The following is a 20,242-nucleotide window of genomic DNA, read 5'->3' as shown; positions in this document are numbered from 1 at the left end:
AGAACTTGTCAAGGGTTCCACAGAGTCATGTGTCTCACAATTCTTGTCTGCTATTGTTGCTGTATGAAAAGTGCTTATTAAGTGCCAAAAAAAAACTAATTCAATTTATCAGTAAATTTAAAGAAAAAAATCTTTTTTATCAAGATGCTATTTCTTGATCTAGCAGGAGCTTTTGTCCCAAGTTTCATAATATTCCATGATGGTTGGACAAATTTATCAATGTCTACATAAAAAAATCCAGACTGTATTTAAATGTGAACTGAAAAATAACCCTAAGTTCTTTAAACAGTTAAATAGGAAACAATGATCAAAGAAAAAAATAAACTTTGATAAAAAGATAAGCTTCAGTACACAAAAAGTACAAGTTTCATAAAATCACATGAAGGTTTTACAAAGCTATTGATGCCAATTAAAACTTATAAACAACAGACAACCTAAATGTTGATGTTGACAACCAAATGAAGGGTTGCTTTATCATGCTTCTACAACAAATTACTGTTATTAGAAGAGGTGATATGAGTGCCAATGAGACAACTCTCCATCCAAGTCTTATTCTCATTTTTCAGCATCACAATGGTGGAATTTAAAATACAGTTAAAAGATGATAATTGTTAAAATAATATTATAACATATCATTTATATATCTAATATAAAAAAAAATAAACATAAAAAGCAATGATAAATATCTACTACAAAATAAGTAAATATAACATACTAAATATAAAAATGAATATTTTTTTATTAGGAACATTAATCATATTACAAAATTTTCTGACATTTATAAATATCAGTGGAATATTTTCAAAGGTTCATTCACCAATACTTAACAAACAATAGACTAATAAAAATGATTTTGCCATTTATAAAAATAACTTTTCATCATTATTTTACTCCTTGCTTTCAAAACCTATAAATTTTGGATTTGATGCTCTAGTTTATCCAAAGAAAGAAATTATTACATACATATTGCATTAGAATGTACAATATACACATTTTCTAAAGGCTTGTATTCAAACTTTTAAAAAAACAGTAAATAAAATAATTAAATATTTCATGTTTTCTATACACAATAAAATCATTGAAAGACAGAAAACCTTAAAAAAAATCACCTTTATATGCACACAGAATAAGAGAAAGATATTAAAATGAATGCCATTCCTTTTTCATGTCAGGAAACATCTTGATTTGGTTTTCAGTTATGAGGTAGAGTATAAAAAAATAGTTGCCGATCATAGCCAGAAAAAAATATTTTTAAGTACCAAATAAGCATAGCAAGAAAAAATAATTTCAAATATCATTTTCATTACCCTGTTAAAAATATCGGTACATAAACAAGGCAGTGATTTCCTTCCTATTATTATAATTAAAAATTTTGTATAAATGCAAAGGAAAAAGGTTAAAATACAAACTTTTGGCAGCAACATATTTTGTACATTTTTTTGCTTCGTTGTGACTTAAAAACAAATGCAAATTACAACAACATTTAATCTGCAGTGGAGGCTGTTTCGTCAAGCATAGTTCTGATATGTGTCATTATGTAAAATATCTGTAACAAAAACAATATGACATGATTAGTTTGACTGAGTGATTGTTGCTTGCAATTAACTTTAGCAGCAGATATTTCCTGCAATATTTAGAATGACTGTATTATTTAACTATACTTCACTGGTTTGTTTTATGTTACAATAAAATGCAAAAAATTTCATTATTTGTTTAAACAAAAATTCATTTCAGTTATACTTTTGTGTACAAACACAACCTGATGTAATTAGTTTCAAGAGTGAAGACACAACTTTATTTGTACTTGTAAATTGATAGTCAAAGTTGATTATTTCACAAAAATAGTTTCTTTATTGAATGATGATCAAGTTCTTTATATATAACATTAAAATATCCTTGGTGCTTTGTTTTGTTTGGTTGTTATCTCATTGGACTATAAATACACTGCATTTCAATTCCTTCCTACTCATACAATTTCTTTTAAAAAGAGTTAAAGATATTTTTTTAACTTTTTCTTACCTTAAGAGATTTTAAATACAAATATGCATAAGAAGTTTTGTATCAGGCACAATTTCTTTGGTTTGTTATCATCATTTTAGTGGCTATTCATCGCTATTTTACTGTTTTATTTGGATTCTGCATAAAATACATTTACCTTGAGGTCAAGGTAAATTATAAATAATTTTGACATATAAGTTGGTTCAAACTTACCTCAACCCTTAAAGCCAATAACCTGCCTACAACCAATACTGCAGAACCTGTGTATTGTAACCACAAGTGAAGGCCAAGGTCAGTCAAGAAATTAGAATCACAGGCATACAACCAAACAGGTAAACAATGGACCCCTGTCAAAGCTATTATACCTAGGGGTGACTTAAAACCTGAAATAAAATATACCAATGTTTCTTTGTTACATCTTACTAAGTCTATACAAATAATCTATTGCAAAGAATGCAGCATAAGCAGGCACTATGGTGTGTCTTAAACTTGCAGTATAATGAGAGTTTTTGTGCTCTGTTTTAAAGGCTTTGACTTTGAAATGAAGAAAAACAATAAAAGTGCTGTTTCTTTTTTTGAGTGGATTTGGTGTTTTAAGTTTCTGTGCATGTACTGATTTTATGTCTGACTTGGATGGGATACCCCATATTCTTTGTTTATCTAATCATTAATTAATTAACGTTGAAAAAGGCATATATCAGTTATTATCATAAATAAGAATTATTAGCAAATATTATTTTATTTGTCCATACTTCACAACAGCAGGTCATATAGTGATCTGCAGAAGTGATATTTATTTACCATACATACACTTTTTTTTATTTACATGACTAATGTACAATTTGCTGCCAATTTTATATTTTGGAGAAAACAAATTATTGACAAATCTGATATTGTGATAAAACAGCAATAACATATTTGAGGTTTCATGTATATAAATAGTTCTAAATCAAACAAAAACTTAGCAGCATCTTCTTACAATTCTGCATAACAAGTTTACAAAGTAATGGAAAACTTTCATCTGGTATCCTCCAGTTAGCTCCCCTTTTATGAGTACACACAAATGTCAGCCATTCAATCAGAATAACACCATAACCCCACTACAAAGAAAGTAAACAAATAAATGAAAATGTTAATATAACTAAACAAATTTTATCTAAAGAAAAATATTATAATTCTATAGTAGTTAAATAAAAATCTGACAAGAATTGTACACAAAAGAGTGCTAAAAGGACAGAACAGACGTCTCCAGTGAACTGTGCCCTGTGCAATGTCAGACATGGGGGACAACAAACCAAAAAAGTCATATAATCATGAAACACACTGTCAATATGAGACAACTAATTTGAAAAACCAATTAAACCATAACTTTAACAACAACACAATTCCCAAAACTTTACTTCTATTTTTCTCCATACAAATGTTGAATTCTTGGCTTACTTCATGATGCCAATTTTCAACTACATATTATAGTTGTTAATGTCTGTGTCATTTTGGTCTCTTGTGGACAGTTGTCTCATTGGCAATCATACCAAATCTTCTTTTTTATAATAGCACGAATTATTACCTTGTAAAGTAAGCACCATAGAAATCCTCTACTGATGTTGTCTATAACCACATCAAACTAAAATTAGAAAAAAAGTAAACATAAAATAAGTATGTAAAAGTATTCATATATACATGAAATGATTTAAGAAAGTGTAAATATTTTAATGAGACAGCAATCCAACAAGACATTGGGGATGAGTGCCAACTGGATGGTATCAAATGGATGTGTGTCTGAGTAAAATAAGAAACAACACCAGTGGCTGTATTTTAGTGACTTTTGTCTTTCAGAGAAGATGTGTTGATGTGTGATCTCTGGTATGTTTTTTTTTTACTTCTTGTCTATTACCTTGTGGTTATAAAAATAGCATAATTAACCAATCAAAATGCTTAATTGGCAGTTTGGAGCAAAATTGTGAATAACTTAGGGAAACATAGCATGGTGTTTGCCATGTGTTTATCATTGAAGAGGGTGTACAGACAAAATGCATTCACTAATACCAGAGAAAAGAATTACTCCAGTAACCTGATCCATGATTATCGGAGCAGAAATTGTATTAATGAAACCAATTAGACAACTTATACTATGGTTATTTTCCTTGAATTCCCGGGAATTAATTCCATGTCTTATTATTCTTTTCCTAGCTAGAAAATCTGTTGTGCAATAATGAATGAACAGTCCTCCAACAGTCTTTTTCCTAGCCAACATACATTAAACTCATTTTTTTTTAGGCAAAACTTGTGCCATTAAGTTTGAAATTATAAATTTTTAGACAAAAATGAAATATCAGATACATTTTGCAAGAACTTTTTTCTATCATTTATAAAATTTTTTTATCATCTCCTCCAATTTTGCTAATTCCAGTAGATCTAACCCTGAATATATTTATTCCCAATTCTCACCTACCCATGCACCAAATACAGATGTCTGGTTCAATTTCCTGGCAAAATAACCATCAAAGCCTGTAAAATATATAATTCTTCTGGTACAAGAAAACAGAATTTCATATTTGAATTTAACATACATTGACTCTGTGGTTATATAAAAACATCATGCTTTGAACGACATAATTATTTCATTTACTTAAATTACTCTTACTTATGGATTTTTACATACTATGAATGATAAAATTATTTCATTCATTAAAATACTTTAAAATTTCTGTTAAGTCTGTTTTTTATCTTATACATTTGACGTGATACTGTACGTATGTATCCCATCATACTTTGAACCACACCTTATTAATTTATTTTTATTACATTTACTGTTGAGTCTGTTGTTTGTTATATCAACTTGACTATGCATGTATGTATACCTTCATACTTTGAACGACACAATTATTTTTATGTCTACCTGTGCGAATTTCAAACGCGCAATTTTACACCAGCTATGAAAACCTTCTATTCTTTCCGGGTAGCCTTTATATAGATAAATTAAGTGGTATAAGAAAAGCAAAATGAGTATATTAAATTTGATGTATGCCTTTTTGTGCTTCTTCGTTACATTTGTTGTTTTTATAGTGATGCAAGTATGTTTGTTTTGTTCATACTTTTAACGACAAAATTATTTTTATGTCTACCTGTACGAATTTCAAACGCGCATTTTTACACCAGCAATGGAAACCTTCTTTCCTTTACGGGTAGACTTTATATACATAAATTAAGTGGTACAAGAAAAGCAAAATGAGTATGTTAAATTTGATGTATGCCTTTTTGTGATTCTTCGTTACATTTGTTGTTTTTATAGTGATGCAAGTATTTTTGTTTTGTTCATACTTTTAACGACAAAATTATTTTTATGTCTACCTGTACGAATTTCAAACGCGCATTTTTACACCAGCAATGAAAACCTTCTTTCCTTCACGGGTAGACTTTATGTACATAAAGTAAGTGGTACAAGAAAAGCAAAATGAGTATGTTAAATTTGATGTATGACTTTTTGTGATTCTTCGTTACATTTGTTGTTTTTATAGTGATGTTAAGATGATAACACAATAATGACTGCTGTACCCCTATTTTTGACATTTTTACTCTTTGAGTATGTTTGTTTTGTTCATACATCGTTGACAATGTAATGGAATTTGATGCGACTGTCATACAAGTGAGAGGTTTAGCTAGTTATAAAACCAGGTTCAATCCACCATTTTCTACATTAGAAAATGTCTGTACCAAGTCAGAAATATGACAGTTGTTATCCATTCGTTTGATGTGTTTGGACTTTTGATTTTGCCTTTTGATTTTGGATTTTCCTTTTGAATTTTCCTCGGAGTTCGGTATTTTTGTGTTTTTACTTTATACATCTTTCATAATTTTAAAACCTAGCTGCCAGACAAGAATCTTTAAGATTATTTTTATCATGGTTCTGGTTTATTTTAAATGGAAAAACATGAGATAGTAACATAATAACACAATTACAGACCAAAAACAAAACTATTAAAACAGGTTGCCATACAGGTTTAATGAAAGATCAATTTTCCTTTTTTGTTTAAACTTCTTCATAACTTCTAGAGTTCATATAATTTTTTTAAGGTGGCACCTAACACTACAGGGAGATAACTCTGTAAAATCAGCTAAACGTTTTAATAATGCTGTGTTTTCAATATTAATGGAATCTTAAGCTTCTCAATTATCAAAATTAGTGTTGTTCAAACTGCTATATAACCAGTGTAATTTTTCTGATCAAGTGGTTGGTTCAAATTTTTTAAAATTCTTATATTCTTTTCAAAGGGTCAAAGGTTAAGACTGTGTCAAAAAATTATGAAAATTAAACGAGCCAAATTAATTTTAGTGAAAGTGTTGGGTACCACCTTGAATACTGTAAAAAATAATTATAGCCTCATTTCTATGATGCTTTTACTAATTTTACAATGACAGTCTGAGAATAATCAAGTTAATGTATTTCTGCCCATTGTTCAACAATTGTATTAATAGCATTTACGAAAGTCGATGAAAGTTATAGTCAGGGATGCGCTAATCAAAAATGTAAGGTAATTAAGTGTAATGCATTACAATTTTCCATGTAATTGAATGTAATGTGTAATTGAGCATTTTTAATTGCATGTAACGTTAATTTAATTAATTACAATGAAAAAGCAAATAATGCTCAATTACTTTTGAATTACATTTCAATTACATGTACTTTTATGGTGTCAATGATAAGGATTTATGTTTAGTTGCATTCAATGTTAATTGCTTTTCTTTAAGTTTTATTTGATTATTATATTTTGTCTATATATTTTCTAAACAACTTTAAATAGATAGCAGATAAAGCTCTCAACAATGAAGATTGATTTCATTATGATGTTTTGTGTTGGAGCCAAATATAGAGTCTGAGGCTCTGAGTAATTTTGTTTGCTTACCATCTAAAAATGCTGACAGGCCGTATAGGGAAAGGAACCAGACAGGGTTACTGTAGAACCATAAACTGGCACATAGTAAAGCTAATCTAAAGTAACCTGCAAAAAATATAAAATTAATGAAAATCTAGAATTTGCAAAAACATTTAAAACACTGCACATGCTGGGGTTATTTTAATAACTGCATTTAATTGGTTTTATCTATATATCTAACTGTATCGCTTATAATGCTTACTATGCCTATCTGTCAAGAAATGTTACAGTTTGTGATACCATTCATGTTATATATATAGTTAAACAAAGAAAGAATATGTCTATACATTCAATAACTGTTAAGATTTCTAAACTAGAGGCTCTAAAGAGCCTGGGTCGCTCACCTTGGTATATGTGAATATTAAACAAAAGAAGCAGATCGATTCATGACAAAATTGTGTTTTGGTGATGGTGATGTATTTGTACATCTTCCTTTACTGAACATTCTTGCTGCTTACAATTATTATCTATAATGAACTTGGCCCAGTAGTTTCAGTGGAATATGTTAGTAAAAATTTACAAATTTTATGAAAATTGTAAAAAGTTGACTATAAAGGACAATAACCATGATAACTCCTTAGGGGGTCAATTACCCATTTCAGTCATGTTGACTTATTTGTAAATCTTACTTTTTTGAACATTATTGCTGTTTACAGGTTTTCTCTATCTATAATAGTATTCCAGATATTACCAAAAACAGCAAATTTCCTTAAAATTACCAATTATGGGGCAGCAACCCAACAACGGGTTGTCAGATTCATATGAAAATTTGAGTGCAGATAGATCTTGTCCTGATAACAATTTTACCCCAGTCAAATTTGCTCTAACATGTCTAAATGCTTTGGTTTTTGTGTTATAAGCCAAAAACTGCATTTTACCCCTATTTATAGCTGAGGCGGCCATTTTGGATGGATGGCCAGTTCACCGGACACATTTTTTAAACTAAATACCCAAAAAATGATTGTGGCCAAGTTTGGATTTATTTGGTCCAGTAGTTTCAGAGAAGATTTTTCGTAAAAGATTACTATAATAATTTTTATTTGTCATATATAAGTAACATTATACTTGTGACATAAACAAAAGTAACAACAACAATAAAATAACTGAGTTGAATAACACATATCTATATATACACACAAGCAAAACTAACTCTAAGAGTCCCCTGTCCTCAGCTATTAGGACTGTTTTATAAAGGAACCTGTTTTTTTCACTTGGTTTATATTAGAAGGATTTAGTAGGTCTACTAGTTTTTGTGTATCAGATAGATTTGGAAACATAGGATTATCTATTGCCATGTCATTAAAAAGTTTTATACATAAAACGTTATTAATTTGACAGTGGAGGAGAAAGTGATTTTCATCTTCTAAGGTTTTACAAGTTGGACATGTTCTATTGTCTCGAGGTTATTTTAGATATCTGCCCTTCTCAATGAGCAAATTATGGTCACTAATTCTAATTTTTGTAAATAAACGTCTAGTTTCAAAATTTTGATATTAAAGATAAAATTCTTGGTCTTGTTTGACTTGAATATTTTTGTAAAGAAAAAGTTTGTTATTTTCGTTCAAACTATTTATTTTATTTTCCAGTAGTTCTGAATAAAATTTACTTGTAATATTCTTAATCCAAATCTTTAGTTTGTTAACTTGTTCCATGTTTTGACAGGACATTACTTTTTGTATATCAATATTCATTTCTTGTGTTGAATCTTCTACAAAAGTGGACCAATAAGATTTACCAAAAATGGTTAAAAATTGACTGTAAAGGGCAATAACTCTTAAAGGGGTCAACTGACAAATTCAGTCATGTTGACTTATTTGTAAATCTTACTTTGCTGAACATTTAGTACGGTGACCAGAATGAACATTTTAAAAATTTAATCGTCAAAAATGGTATACGGCTGTATCATATATCATTCCAATCAAAAATTTATGTATTTTAAAATTAATTTGGTCGTCAAAACTAAATATGTTGCAGTTTTTCAGAAATCGAGATCAAAGGTCAAACACCATTTTCCATACATAATTGCAATGGATATTAGATAGCAACTAAAATACCTTATCGCATATTTTTTTAGCAAAACCGCATGGGTTCTGTTTTTTTCATTCAATTTTTCACCCATAAATTAAAAAATCATCCTAATATAAACTGTTTCGATAAAGTGAAACACTTTTAAAAAAAGGGGGATGATTTTTAACTAAAAAAGAAGTATGTTTTCGAAACAATCATTATTACTAGCATCAAAACTATAATAAATGAATATAAAATACGAAAAAACATGTCTGCTTTAATATAAATATCTTTTATTACCCAATATAAGCTAAACAAATAAGTTTTGTACACTTAGATTAGGGTTGGTAGACGCCAAATTGACAACAAACTCTATAAACACAGACTGATATGTGGCTTTCAAAAAACTTTTTATATGTTCTACTATGCATTACAAGGAACACAACCCAGCGCAGAACATATACACAATTGTAAAACGTATTTTGGATTACTAGAACTGCATTTAACTGTGTGAAAACTTTAGATTTTTAATAAAGGTATCAGAAATGCACATTCAATTTGCAAATCGCACCAAATGCGCTAGCCTTACTGTCTGTTAGGGCATGTGTATGAAAGTTCTTGCATGATTCTGATCCTTGGCAGGATCATAAGTCGGTACATGCAAGGTTTTGGTCGACACAAACACACGACTTTTTACATTATGACTTTCCCTTACACGAACACACGAGGTCATGAAGAAAATCTGCTGACATGTTTCCTTCAAAGTAGACAGGATGCAATGAATCTTTGAATGATTTCCATCCCTATTCCAATAATGAAGGCAGGGGTGGTTTTGACAGTCAGGGGTACTACTTGTACAAGTGTATTTTATTTACTTGTAGAAGTAAAAATAAATATACACATATAAGTAAATTTGTACGCTACTTATACAAGTGAATTTTATTTACTTGTATAGGTAAAAAAAATATTGGCTGAGTTATGTCCCTTAGACATTCAGATTTTTTTACTTGTAGAAGTAAAAAAGTCATCCTATCTTCTTTTATTGAAATCTTTGGATTTCTTTGCTGTAATAGAATTTTAAATTATCTGCTCTTTGCAGATGTCTTTACTAATCATTTCAGTGCAATTTCATGGACAATGAAAATCTCATTTGTCTGTTATCTTCAGAACACTGCTCATTTACAAGCCCCCAAGGAGCAATTTTTGAAGGCCTTGCGCAAATACTTAAGATCTTTGCGCAATCAGTTTCTTTGTTGAACTAATGAGATGAAACATTGAACTTTAATTAAAAAATTTGAGCAAACCTGGGAAAAATCATTAAAGGCATGATTTTACATCTCAAAACTTGAGGATTTTTGTTGGATTGTAAGAAAAATTTACTTATACAAGTAAATTTTTAAGAAAATGAAGGGGAGATTATTTAAACATTATATATTTACTTATAAATGTATATTTTTTTTTACTTCTTCAAGTAAATAAAATACACTTGTACAAGTAGTACCCCTGACTGTTTGAAAGACAAGAAGCATGCCAAATTTTGGTCTGAAATGAGGCACTAAGGATATGCTGTCGAAGCGCCGTTTCAGAGGGTGGCAATCTGACCAGACTTGAATCCTTGCTTGTAGCAAACTAAACTCGAAGTTTGTTAATGTCCTGATGGCAGGATGCATATTTCTGCTTTTGGTCGTAAAGTCTTGCCACAAACCGTCTAGAGCGTGATATAGCAGTCTCTGTGTCGGAATCTCCTAAATTGTACAGATCACTGAAATGTCCAGGGAGCACTAATAGAGGATTTTAATGAACTTGACCAGGAAGTCACCAAAAAAATTAATGAGAGCCTGCTTATTTTCTTTAACAGAAAAAATTTCTTCCAGTCGGGGACATTTCTACCTTCAATTACTTGAAACACATTTGCATGAGCAGTGACTTTGGTACACCGCTCTCTTTCAGCTGACTTAATGGAGTGTTTTACATCATACCGATCAAAAACTTCAGCTACGTATACTTTTTGTGCTTTTGTAAAACAACTTGCTAAATAATTGCAATAGGCAAGAGCAAGATCTCCAAAGGTTTTATGTTTCTTTGCATCCATGCACTGAACTATAGCCATACCATCTCTAATGTAAATTGTCAACGAAGGATCAAAATCTGGCAAAGAAAGAACCGCGAGACTTCATTTTCAAACTGGTTTACTAGATCTGATTTACACGATTTTCTCATGGAACAAAGAAACCGGGATAGGCCCAAGTGGAAGTGAGAGAATAATTTCAATAGTAACATCATCACTGATGTTAGCTAAAACCAGAGCACGTCCAAAATCAATTTCTGGATTTATATGGCCAGTTATAATTTTGCCAGATTAACACTTAAGGGTTGTCTTAGCGTTTATATTTTCAAATGTTTTCAATTTGAACTTGGTAATAGGACTATAGAAGCTTCCGGATAGGTCTAAAGAAAGCGCGCTCTTAACAAATTTTCTGCACATATTTTCTCCTTCATCTACTACAGAAAGCAAAGAATCCTGAACTTCTCTAGTAGCATGCATGCCTGTAGAGATATTAATGAGACAAGGAGGGTCTGCATCTATATCAAAGGGGTCAATCATGGTTTGGTTCAAATGAGTTATTTTTGCTTGTTCAGTGCCCATATCACTCCATATGTGCAATTGAATGTGCCTTGCTTTTGTCTGATAGAAAACTCCCCTAGTTTAAAAGCTGGTTCGATCTCTGTTGGTAGTTCGAGCATATCAAGAATATATACAGGCATCCATCTAGAGTAATTTGTACGGTTGGTAATGTAAAAATAAGGCAGCATTTTGGACGAAGACATCAAATCTGCCGACCAATTACCTTGTCGTTCTGCTCGTACATTTGACAACATAATTTGAACGGCAACGAGGAACATGTCATGTCCCAATATTTGAAAGTAGGTGATGCATCGTGACCCCATTCTTTGAACAGACCAATAAGAGGCTGTACATGATCTTCAAACAACTTTTCCAGTCTAGTTTTAATGTCTGAGTATTGGTCCGTTTGATCACATATACCTGTATGGAACTCTAACAACACATTCCAGAACGCAGAAAGTATCTGATCGAAGTAATAGAGACTAAGAAACACGACAAACTGTGGAAACCACCAAGCCTGAGAATATGGCGATTAAAAATGTCAGGCTTCGACCATTTGACCTGTTGTGCGATTGCATAGAGTTGCTGGTCAAATGTTTGAATAGCGTAATCCTGTCCAGCATCATTAGACATGTCAAGACATTTCTTCATGGCAGTATACACTGTGGTCATATCATTCGGTTTAGTCTATAATTGGAGGATATGCTACAACTGTAACATCGGCGCCCTTTTTAGACAAAAGACTATTGTACATTGGTCAAAAAGGAATCCTTTAAGTAAATTCATCTTTACGCTAACCAGCTGCAGCAATAAACCGCGATTTTCTGATATGTGTAAATAAAACTACTGTTGCATTACTGCTTTTCTGGCAAATTACACATTTTTCTAATATTAAACTTGGTTTCAGCCGCTTTGCAGTACTTGGGCCAAGTTTCAACGAACTTCACTGTTGTGCCATCTTTTAGGGGTTAGGCCAGACCTCAATTTCTAAAAATAACTTTCAACTAAATAATTTATATTCCTTTTAAATAAATCAAACCTAACAAACACAACCTCAAAATTGAACAAACAACAAACAAAAATATCTAATACCCAAAACTTTGACCAAATACAAGTAATATCAAGTGATAATTGCTATATAGTAATCGAACATATGGTGCGCTCGAAGTTCAAAATCAATAAGGTTTATAATATCAGATCACCTGTACCATGTGTACCTGACACGACTTTCCGGAAATTAAGTAAGATTGTATTTTAATAGTGAATATTTTGAATGCTATTTTACATCTTTTTGTGAAATTTATTATGATAAAAAATTATGTCACTGAAAAGAGTATTTGCTGAATTTTCACGTTGTATGCATTAGTTCATAATTTAAAGATGCGTGTGTTCTTGCAAAGTATTGAAATCCGGTGAAGCGACAAAATGTCCAAAGTTTTAGAACTTTGTATCTTCATATTTATTTAACAAAAAACTTATAATGTTACTTTTATTGCTTAATGAATAACATATTATACGTGCTATTCAAATCCTATACGGAATACATATATTTGGTAACGATTTAAAAAAAAATTGCCGAAATTACATGCCTTGTAGAGTCCACATTTCATGTCAGTTTTGCTAACAAAACGGCAAATTAAAAAAACTGCACCGTACGACTTTTTGAAGACCAGTCTAAAATTAAAGTAAACTCATTTCTCTAGATGCATATCAATATTTAGCCGTATACCCTAAAGTGAAATTAAACTCTGTTAATAATCGCCTTTTCACTATTCCGTCACCGTACTAATTATTGCTGTTTACAGTTTATCTCTATCTATAATAATAATCAAGATAATAAACCAAAACAGTAAAATTTACATTAAATGATAATTTAGGGGTAGCAACCCAACAATGATTGTCCGATTCATCTGAAAATTTCAGGGCAGATAGATCTTGACCTGATAAACAATTTTCCCCATGTCAGATTTGCTCTTAATGCTTTGGTTTTTTGAGTATTAAACCAAAAACACCATTTTACCCCTATGTTCTATTTTTAGCCATGGAGGCCATCTTGGTTGGTTGATTTAATAATTTTAATCTGCGAAAAAAAATATTTTTAAGGTCTAGCATGTTATTATCACCACCATCTTGTTTAAATTAGTTAAGAAAAGATATTCGGTCAACGTCATCTATCCAAAAATAACCAACAATGTCTAGATAAACTATCAGAAGTTCTCTCAAACAATCATATCAATGTATTCCCTATTATGTAAAGCATCATATATATAAGAATTATTGTGGTGTTTGACACGTTGGAATTTTAAAACACTTCGTATTGTTTTTACTTGGTTTTTAACAATATATGTTGCCTGATTTCGGTGGATACTTGTTTTCTTCACTCTTGGAAAATTATTTTCAGGGTGTGAAAACTGGCATTATAAAAAATATGATTTTGTCTTGTAAAAGAAATAAAATATACTATTTTTTTCCTTCTAAAACGTGTCAAATAAATGCGTGTCATTTCACCTATTATATTAGGAACGAAAAATAAAACCTCTGTTCCCATTTTCACGTGCCAATGTTTACATAAATTTGTCTTGGTCTAATCTGCGCTTGAATTAGTAAGTTCTGGCAAGATTTTTTACCAGTAGTAAAATATACAATACAACTAATCACAAAAATCTATAATTTGAAAGTATAAACCACTACGGACTAGATATGCCTACCTTTGTTATTGCTGTAGTATGTCCGAAACAACAATTATTTCGTAGTGCACTTTTTAAGAACATCAATGGAAATTTAAAAAATCCAATCTCCGGAAATATTGATAAACAGTTGTACAATAATCTTTTGATGCAATATCCCTAGGCTATATTTTCGTATAGGAAATACTTCCAATCATACCTTAGCAAGCACGTCCCTGCGCTTTATCATAATCCACGCAACGAAGTTGTGGAGGGTATAATGTTATTAAGGGCATACGATACAGTTTTGATCCTGTATTTACAAGTTCATGAAAATTTGCATATAGGCTATTTTTTACCTGATTAAATCAAATATGTAATAAAAAATATAACTTCATGTGCTACTTTTTGAGTAAAATGAGGTCGAAATTTTGTAATTTGCTCAAAATTCAGATTTGTGGCCGTAATTTCTTTTTCGAAAGAAAGACATAACTTTTTTTTATAAAAGATAAACACAAATTGTTTTTTTGTTAAATAATCGGTAATTTCTGTATTTTATAAATATTCTAAAAAAATATGCAATATTTTAGTCAGAAATAACTCATATAGGCTATTTTTTACCTGATTAAATCAAATATGTTATAAAAAATATACCTTCATGTGCTACTTTTTGAGTAAAATGAGATCGAAATTTTGTAAATTTGCTCTAAATTAAGATTTGTGGCCGTAATTTCTTTTTCGAAAGAAAGACATAACTTTTTTTTTTATAAAAGATAAACACAAATTGTTTTTTTGTTAAATAATCGGTAATTTCTGTATTTTAAAAATATTCTAAAAAAATATGCAATATTTTAATCAGAAATAACTCATATTTATCAAATGTTCATGAATTGAGGGAAAAAAGTCATTTTATACTGCATGTTTATCAAAATTTAAAAAAATCTTCTATTTACAGTTTTATAAAATTTGGGTCACATAATCTCCCTGAAAAATGAAACAAAATGCCGTTTTGAAAAATAGGGGTCCATGAACTTGTTTCCAAATTAAATCAGTTTGAATGATAAAAATCAGTCGAAAAATGCAACTTTTCCCGATATGTAACAGTTTGACGTCGCGAAAATAACAAATTACGTTAGCAACGTCATTACCTTCCCTGTAACTGTATCGTATGCCCTTAAGGTGGTACCTAACACTACAGGGAGATAACTCTATAAAATCAGCTAAACGTTTTAATGACGTTGTGTTGTTAAGGGAATAAAAAGCTTCTCAATGATCACAATTAGTGTTTGTCAAACTGCTATATAACAAGTGTATTTTTTCTGATTAAATGCTTGGTTCAAACTTTTTGATTTTTTTATATTTTTGTCAGATGGTCAAAGTAAATATATATTCAAAATTTTATGAAAATTAAACGAGCCAAATTGATTTAAGTCAAGGTGTTGGGTACCACCTTAAATCCGTCAATCCGTTATTCCATCGTCCGTCCGTCAGTCCGTCAGTCCGTCAGTCCTATTCTTGTCATCGTAACTCCTCTAAAACCACACAGCATTATTTCATGAAACCTTTTTATATAATAAGGACATACTATGCAGATTTTTTTAGGAGTTACGCCACTTGGAACTTATTTGTTTCAATATATTACTGCATTAATAGTTATCAAAGGTAACAGGATTATAATTAAGTACGCCAGACGCGCGTTTCGTCTACGTAAGACTTATCATGCAGTGACGCTCAGATCAAAATATTTATAAAGCCAAACCAGTTCAAAGCAGTTTGTCATCGTAACTCCCCTGAAACCACACAATTAACAGATGTTCATGAAACTTTGTAGAAAAGATTGTAGAAAAAAAGGACATACTATGTAGGAAATTATGATTCAGTTTTTTTTCTAGGAGTTACGTCCTTTTGAGCGTATTTGCCTCAATATACATGATATACTTCTGCAACAATTTGTCATGTCATGGCAACTCCTCTGAAACCCCACAACAGAATTTCATGAAACTTTGTGGATTTAGATCTGCATATCGACCGGAAAATATGATTCATTTTTTTTTTATCTTACAGTTATTTTATGTGTTCAATGACAATATGGGGGCGTGGGGAATGTGAGCGGGCTTACTAAGATTCTTTAATTTTAATAGGAATATTTGTAACGAAAGAAATGCATAATTAAATAACGGAATTTTTAATTGATATATGTTTTTAAATTGTTTAACAGTTGTCACTATTTCATTTTCAAAGAAAAATACGGTTGTTTGGACGTTTTCCGTAGGAAAATGCTTTCACAGACTTTTAAAGATCAAATAAATATTCAGCTAAAAAAATAAATTATACTTTGTCATAAGGTGTGTTTACCGATAGTCAATCTATGTCATTACCTTTATCAGATAAAAAGTGTTTGTCTTTGGCTAACTGAATGTAAATTTGTTCCATTTTTTTTTCTAAAGGTAACAAAGTTCGTGGTCATAATTTTACTAGAAAAGCAAGTCATGATAGGACAACTTTAAATTTTCCTAGCCGAAAAATAAATGACTAGTCCTATTTTACTAAATATATGGAGTTATTTTTCAAGGAAAATTCATCCTGGGATTTATATTCCTAGTTAAATTATGATTAAATTATGATTAAGTCTGAAAAAAGTCCAGAGGACATAATTTACTATTGAAACGAATTAACTGTTACAGCTACAGTCAACACAGCTTCACACAACATTATTTTTCAATAAAATTTAAAAAGAAACATGAACTACAGGTAGACATAACTTTTTTTTTCTTTGTGAACTTTTTAGAAACTGAGGATGCTTGCGGACACTGTTCATTTTCTATATCAAATATTTAAAGGCACAAGTTGGAACAATTTTATTTCCGTATAGAAATTATAGAAACTGGATTCTGCATTTGGGATTAATTGGCTATATCAGCCAGGTTGACTTCATTTAGATCCAAAATTTGCTGAACAACTTTGCTTCTAGCTTCTCTGTGTAATTATGTCTGCAAAAATTGTGATATCATCTTAAAGGTTCAATTCTTATTATTTAAAAAAAAAGAGGACAAATGGATGATTTCTTTCCATGTTTAACTTATTTGTAGATCTTAATATTGAAAATGGAAATGGGGAATGTGTCAAAGAGACAGCAACCCGACCATAGAGTAGACAACAACAGAAGGTAACCAAAAGGTCTTCAATGTAGCGAGAAATTCTCGCAACCGGAGGTGATCTTCAGCTGGCCCCTAAACAAAAATGTATACTAGTTCAGTGATAATGAACGCTATACTAAACTCTAAATTGTACACAAGAAACTAAAACTAAAAATAATACAAGACTAACAAAGGCCAGAGGTTCCTGACTTTGGACAGGCGCAAAAATGCGGCGGGGTTAAACATGTTTATGAGATCTCAACCCTCCCCATATACCCCTAGCCAATGCAGAAAAGTAAACGCATAACAATACGCACATTAAAATTCAGCACAAGAGAAGCCCGAGTCTGATGTCAGAAGATGTAACCAAAGAAAATAAACAAAATGACTTTAATACATAAATAACATCAGACTACTAGCAATAAATGTGTTTAGTTCCGATGCAAAGACCCTATAAGTGAATCAATAATTAACGCCAAAATATGCAATCTTTAATGACCTGACAACAGTATCGTAACTATATCCCTTCTTAATAAGTCTATATAAAGGTTTTGTTAGCTTCTGAGGTGAATACTGACATTTTTGTGCTTTATAAAGAATATTTCCATAAAATATTGGATGTGAAATACCTGAACGTATTTATAAGAAGTCTGCATGTTGAGCTATATTAACGAATGATGTCCTTATATCGATGATAAAATTTAGTAAATGTTTTGACTAGTTTGTGATATCGAAAACCCTGCATGGTGTAATAGTTTTTTTAGTAATACATAGATTTCTCTCGTTAAAATCTAAGAGGGATAAAAGACCGAAAAAACCTTTCTGTCAAATAATGAAAAAAACTGTTTTTCAAAATAATAAATAGTTTAGACAAAAATCATAGTTTAGTGGTTACAATAAATAAAATATGTTACGCGGGACAGCCTAAACATAGCCGGTTTTTAAAAACGAAGCGTGTCGCATGCTGTTTTTTTTTGGTTTTTATTTAAAAAAAACACATTATTTTTTAAAATATGTACAATAGCTATGAATATGATATCACAAAGTTATATATTTTGGACTTGCATCTTGCCAGCTACACCGATTTTCCAATGATGTACGAACATCGCGCGTAACGTCTATACATTTCTCTCTTGAATGCCGGCTCATTAAACTTAACTTTTACAGTTGGGCTTATTGAAACCTCAATTGAGTCACCCAGTAAACTTTCATCTTGTATATTTGTATATTTCTAAGTTGATTCCCTGCATATCAGTATCATATAGTATTCAATATGTTGAGCAAAAGATTTAAAAGTGCAAACAATTGACATTAAAGGTTCAATAACTCAAACTATATCGTTCTAAAATTTGAAAATTACATAATCTTGAGATCTGGTAACTTTGAAATCAAACACATTTTCTTAAGATTTCACCTATTTTGTATGACCCCTCTTAAAAAAATCAAAAAAATTGACCCCCCTCTATCAAACATACCAAAATTTTAACATTTATGTTATTTCACAAAAATATTGCAAACATCAAATATTCTCAGTGGAGATTGACTATAAACAAACATATTTTGCCTTGAAATAGGGCTCTTCCATGTATATTAGTAGGTAGAGCAAGCCAGTGCTTGGCCCTTTTTATCCTTCTTTTCTGCATACTGGATCCGGACTATTAAAGAAAACTTGATTCTTAGTAACTCTGTAGAAAAGTATAAATTAAAAAGTAAACTTTTTGAAACAGTACATTATTTACTGGGTGGGATCTATTTGACCTACTCTTGAATGCCGGTTCATTAAACTTAACTTTTACAGTTGGCCTTATTGAAACCTTCATTGAGTCACTCGGTAAACTTCCATATGGAGTTAAGTTCATACTTTCAATTACTCATTTATTGTCACATTTTATTGAAAAATGTGTTATAGTAACCTCAAAATTTTGATTTAATTGCCGTAAAAGTACAAATTTTGAGAAAATCTTGTAATGGAAACAAAAAGGTACATTAGTGGTGTCAGAGACATATAAAACATATAATACATATTGTATCATATGTCTCTGTTGGTGTTTCTCATCTTAGAATCCGGCATCTTTTGTATCAATTTTTATCTTTTGTATGCATATAAGATGAATATTTGATGATTTATTCGAAAACTTATTGCTTTAAATAGGATTTGTATAGCTATACAAATCTTTGTTTATACTATATTCTCACATGATTTTTTGATAAATTTTTGCACAAAATGCAATTAAAAATATAACGACTGACGTATTCGGTTTATGAAGCACCTTTGCATTTTATATGACACAAAAAAGCAGCTTCCTACATTACCATAGTCTTGTACAGTAATGTTGATGGTGTTAACCATATACATGTATTTCGATTTGACTTTTGTAAAGTTAATTCTTCTTGACATTTTGTCTTATGATGTATCATTTTAACTATACTTTATTTTTTCCATGTGCACATTTTTTATGTCCCCTCTTTGAATTTGTAAAAGAAATTGAACCCCCATTTTCCACACACACAGAAAAAAAAAACTTGACCCCCTTGCATTTTGACCAGCCCACCCTCCCCCATAACCCTCCCAGTTAAAAAATGATAAGTCCCTTAGGTTATCATTGTCATCTCGGTCAGTAATAGCAAGGATTTGTATAGTTAAGCTAAACAAATCCTTGCCGGTAATATAATAGTACTATATTTAAAAAAAAAGGTTAGCAACATATAATTTATGATTGTGCTAATCTGGCTAACTGCAACTCTTTCAATTTTATCCTAATTATCAATATTTAGCATTAGAACTGCTAAACAAATATTATTTGTTCGTATCGTTAATAAAAAAAAATGGGGTACGTTGTTACATATCTCAATAGAGGATAATGCCAGTGTACT

The 20,242-nt window shown here is 30.6% G+C and overlaps 1 protein-coding gene across 1 annotated transcript; it reads right to left on the bottom strand.

Moving 5' to 3' along the window:
- Positions 1 to 1,411: 1,411 nt before the first annotated feature.
- Positions 1,412 to 14,142, bottom strand: LOC134680990 (uncharacterized). The gene is made up of 7 exons (XM_063540316.1): positions 14,074 to 14,142; positions 6,903 to 6,998; positions 4,451 to 4,506; positions 3,566 to 3,622; positions 2,978 to 3,098; positions 2,212 to 2,381; positions 1,412 to 1,546 (listed from the first exon to the last, which is right to left on the bottom strand). Exons 1-7 carry the CDS (start codon positions 14,111 to 14,113, stop codon positions 1,484 to 1,486), a joined length of 603 nt encoding a protein of 200 aa, XP_063396386.1. The 5' UTR covers positions 14,114 to 14,142; the 3' UTR covers positions 1,412 to 1,483.
- Between the last annotated feature and the right edge of the window lie 6,100 nt (positions 14,143 to 20,242).

Source organism: Mytilus trossulus, chromosome 8, assembly GCF_036588685.1.
Source record: "Mytilus trossulus isolate FHL-02 chromosome 8, PNRI_Mtr1.1.1.hap1, whole genome shotgun sequence".
Classification (NCBI taxonomy): domain Eukaryota; kingdom Metazoa; phylum Mollusca; class Bivalvia; order Mytilida; family Mytilidae; genus Mytilus; species Mytilus trossulus.
Note: the sequence above shows the minus strand (reverse complement) of the source record. Positions and strands in the feature narration are given on the sequence as shown.